Below are 3324 nucleotides of genomic sequence, written 5' to 3'. Positions count from 1 at the left end.
CGATTGAACAGCAGTCCTTAAGATCTCTTCTTCATGTTAAGACCATCGTTTTTTCTTTTTTCTCATTCTAGTTTCGTTCTTGTTGATCTTCGGCGGAGAAACGGTCTTTCTCTTTGGGATAGGCCGGCGAGTTCCATGGTTCTGGTTGGCAGTTGTTTTAGGCGAGTTGTCAATTGATTCATTCCACTGTAACAAAGAATATCAGAGTTGGACAGTGCAATTTTGCATATAACGCACCATTTAACCAACGACAGAGATTAATTTTTAAAAAAAAAAATTAAATTAAGATACGAGATTACTGAGTAGACGTTTTACCCACCTCATGTGCATGAGCAGCATGAGCAGTAGTAGTATTATGTTCCTTCAAATTCGGAGGAGCATCTTTGGATTGATTATCAATTCCAAAACCATAATCAACATCAAAATGTTGAGATTGAGATGGACTTGGCTCTGCCTCATCGTCTGCTTGATGAATTAGTTATACTTATACCAGCGGAGGCCTCCTCCAAATAAACACAAATACGCGACAAAGCATCGTTCCTGGTATTCATTCTACAAAGCTTTCTACAAACATCCTCGTCCTCGAAAACAGAGTTAAGCTCGTCGCGGCGCTTCTTGAGCTCGTCCGACAGGAGTTGACTCCTCCCAAGCCTCTCCAACCGTCCGATTCTCCTTTCCCCTCCCCAAATGTGATTCAACGCCTTGGAGTACTTTTCCCGAGGCTTTCCCCCACTGCTCACCAGGAATTTCACCGTGCATTCTAATGCCACCATACAGTACGCTGCTCTCATTGACTCCGGAATCGCATTCCTTTGAGTCCTTTCCAGATTCTCCAGAATGCTCTCGCTAACGCAACCATCGGAGGCCTCGCTTTTGATTTCTGCAAGAAGCACCGCCTTGTTGGACGAACGACGTCGTCGGAGATCGGCATCACGCCCAACGGATTCCGGTCCAACCCCCCTCCTTCCATTACTTGTTCTGAGGAAGTTGAAAATTTCATCAAAATTCCCGGAAGAAGCTTCTCTAGAGTCTGGACTAGGGTTTTTTGTTTTTTGTGTTTAACTTCAATAGAAAGCGCATTTCCAGAGGGGGGAAAAAAGCAATTAAATTTCCAGAAGAAGAAAATACAGCGAATGACGGAAAAATGATAAATAGAAAGGGAGAGAAATCCAAACCTATGGGATAGAAAGAAACGGGTGAAGCAGAAGGCTGGAGCCTGGAGCTATTCCGACCAGGTGAAGCCAGAGTAGACTAGAGTTTGGAGAGGGAGAATCTATAACAAATGTAGAACAATTGAAGTTGAAGCGGGAGATAAGAGATGTGCTGAGCTTGGGCCTGTCTTTTAGAGGTGTCAGAAATATGGGCCGGGCTTTCGTGAAGTGAAGTAAGGATGGGTTCGAGTGTGGCGATGTCCCATGATTAGAGAGAAAGCGGGCCCAAGCGTCAGCAGGGCGGAATAGGGATGGTACGATGATGAGATCAGAAGAGATGAGATCATAAAAAAAAAAAAAAAAAAAAGAGGAGGAGAGAGGATAACAGTTTTAATAATAAATCAGAGAGAGAGAGAGAGAGCGATTTTCACGTTGAGGTGGTGAGGATTGACTCTTGAGGGAGAGGGGCATGAGAATGAGAAATTCGGCCTCTGGCTCTAGGCCTCTGCTCTGCAAATTAACTATTTATATATAGAGATATATGTGTGTGTATTATGATTCAATTAATGTGTTGTGTAATAATGTAACTAGTATAAGTAGAAGAGTAGTAGAGAGAAGACATTGGAGACAAAATCTATCCATTTGTTATTTGTTGATTTGTTAGAGAAAAGATAACATAAAGAAAGAGAAGATTGAGATTGAGAGTGAGAGAGAGGAACGGAGATGTCAGAAGCTGAAGCAGCCAAGGCAATAGTGAAGGAAAGAGGAGGAGCAGTGCTTGGGAAGAAGACGATTCTGAAGAGCGATCACTTTCCTGGCTGCCACAACAAGCGCCTCTCTCCTCACATCGACGGCGCTCCCAACTACCGTCAGGTCTCCTCTTTTTCTTCTTCTCTTTTCCTTCCCTGCCCACTAATTATCGTTAATTTTAATTTCTCTCTTCTTTCTTTTTTACTTTACTGATTACATTCCAATATTATTGCCCAAAAAAATACAAATAATTAGGCAGAGTGTTTACATGTCCATGGAGTTGCAATTCCTACCATGGATGGGATCCGCAATGTTCTCAATCATATTAATGCCAAGACTTCCCGTCTTCTTTGGATTAGTCTCCGCGAAGAACCCGTAATCTCTTCACTTCTTCTTTCTTCATTTCATTTCTATACTATGTATCTCCATTATTATGTTCTACTCGTCATTCATTGATATTATTAGCTTATTATTATTCATTGATATCATTGATCATGCCTGCGTTTTGGTTACCAATAATAATCTTCTTTTCTTTCCTCCAAACAGGTAGTCTACATTAATGGCCGTCCTTTTGTTTTGCGTGACGTGGAAGGCCCTTCTCGAACCTTGAATACACGGTATGCTTAGTTTTTACACCCCCAAACCGGAAAGCCCACCCCCTAACCCCTTAACCCTAAACCCTAACTCCTAAACCCTAAAACCCTAAAGCCTAAATCCTAAACCCCAACCCTTAAAACCTTAAACTTGAAACCCTAACCACCAACCCCATAACCCTAAACTCTAACTCCTAAACCCTAAAGTCTAAACACTAACCCCTAACCCCTAACCCCTAACCCCAAAACCCTAACCCCAAACCCCAAACCCCTAAACCCTAAACACTAACCCCTAACCCCTAAACCCTAAAACCCTAACCCCTAACCCCAAACCACTAACCCCTAAGCCCTAACCCCTAACCACTAAACTGTAAAACCTAACCCCAAAACACTAAACCCTAACCCCTAACCCCAAAACTCTTAACCCTCAACCCTAAACCCAAAACCTTCAACCTGAAACCCCAAACCCAAATCCTAAAACCCGAAACCTGAAACCCTAAACCCTAAAGCCCAACCCCTAACCCCTTAACCCTAAACCCTAGAAGCCTAAACCCTATACCCTAACCCTTAAAACCCTAAACCTTAAACCCAACCCCCAACCCATAAACCCTAAACTCTAAACCCTAACCCCTATACCCGAAAGCCCACCCCCTAACCCCTTAAGCCTAAACCCTAAAACCCTAAAGCCTAAATCCTAAACCCTAACCCTTAAAACCTTAAACTTTAAACCCTAACCCCCAACCCCAAAACCCCAAACTCTAACCCCTAAACCCTAAACCCTAAATACTAAACACTAACCCCTACCCCTAACCCCTAACCCCTAACCACAA

General features: G+C 43.0%; 1 protein-coding gene across 1 annotated transcript; it reads left to right on the top strand.

The window, feature by feature from the left end:
* Positions 1 to 1576: 1576 nt before the first annotated feature.
* LOC21403629 lies at positions 1577 to 2528 on the top strand. Its single transcript, XM_024161974.1, has 3 exons — positions 1577 to 2024; positions 2157 to 2276; positions 2448 to 2528. Exons 1-3 carry the CDS (start codon positions 1875 to 1877, stop codon positions 2526 to 2528), a joined length of 351 nt encoding a protein of 116 aa, XP_024017742.1. The 5' UTR covers positions 1577 to 1874.
* The last annotated feature ends 796 nt before the right edge of the window (positions 2529 to 3324 follow it).

This window comes from Morus notabilis, unplaced genomic scaffold (genome assembly GCF_000414095.1).
Source record: "Morus notabilis unplaced genomic scaffold, ASM41409v2 Scaffold698, whole genome shotgun sequence".
NCBI lineage: Eukaryota > Viridiplantae > Streptophyta > Magnoliopsida > Rosales > Moraceae > Morus > Morus notabilis.
Note: the sequence above shows the minus strand (reverse complement) of the source record. Positions and strands in the feature narration are given on the sequence as shown.

Coding starts and splice junctions, on each gene's coding strand:
- LOC21403629 (XM_024161974.1), top strand. CDS start 1,875: ATGTCAGAAGCTGAAGCAGCCAAGGCAATAGTGAAGGAAAGAGGAGGA. Junction 2,025..2,156: donor GCGCTCCCAACTACCGTCAG/GTCTCCTCTTTT, acceptor ACAAATAATTAG/GCAGAGTGTTTACATGTCCA. Junction 2,277..2,447: donor TTAGTCTCCGCGAAGAACCC/GTAATCTCTTCA, acceptor TCCTCCAAACAG/GTAGTCTACATTAATGGCCG.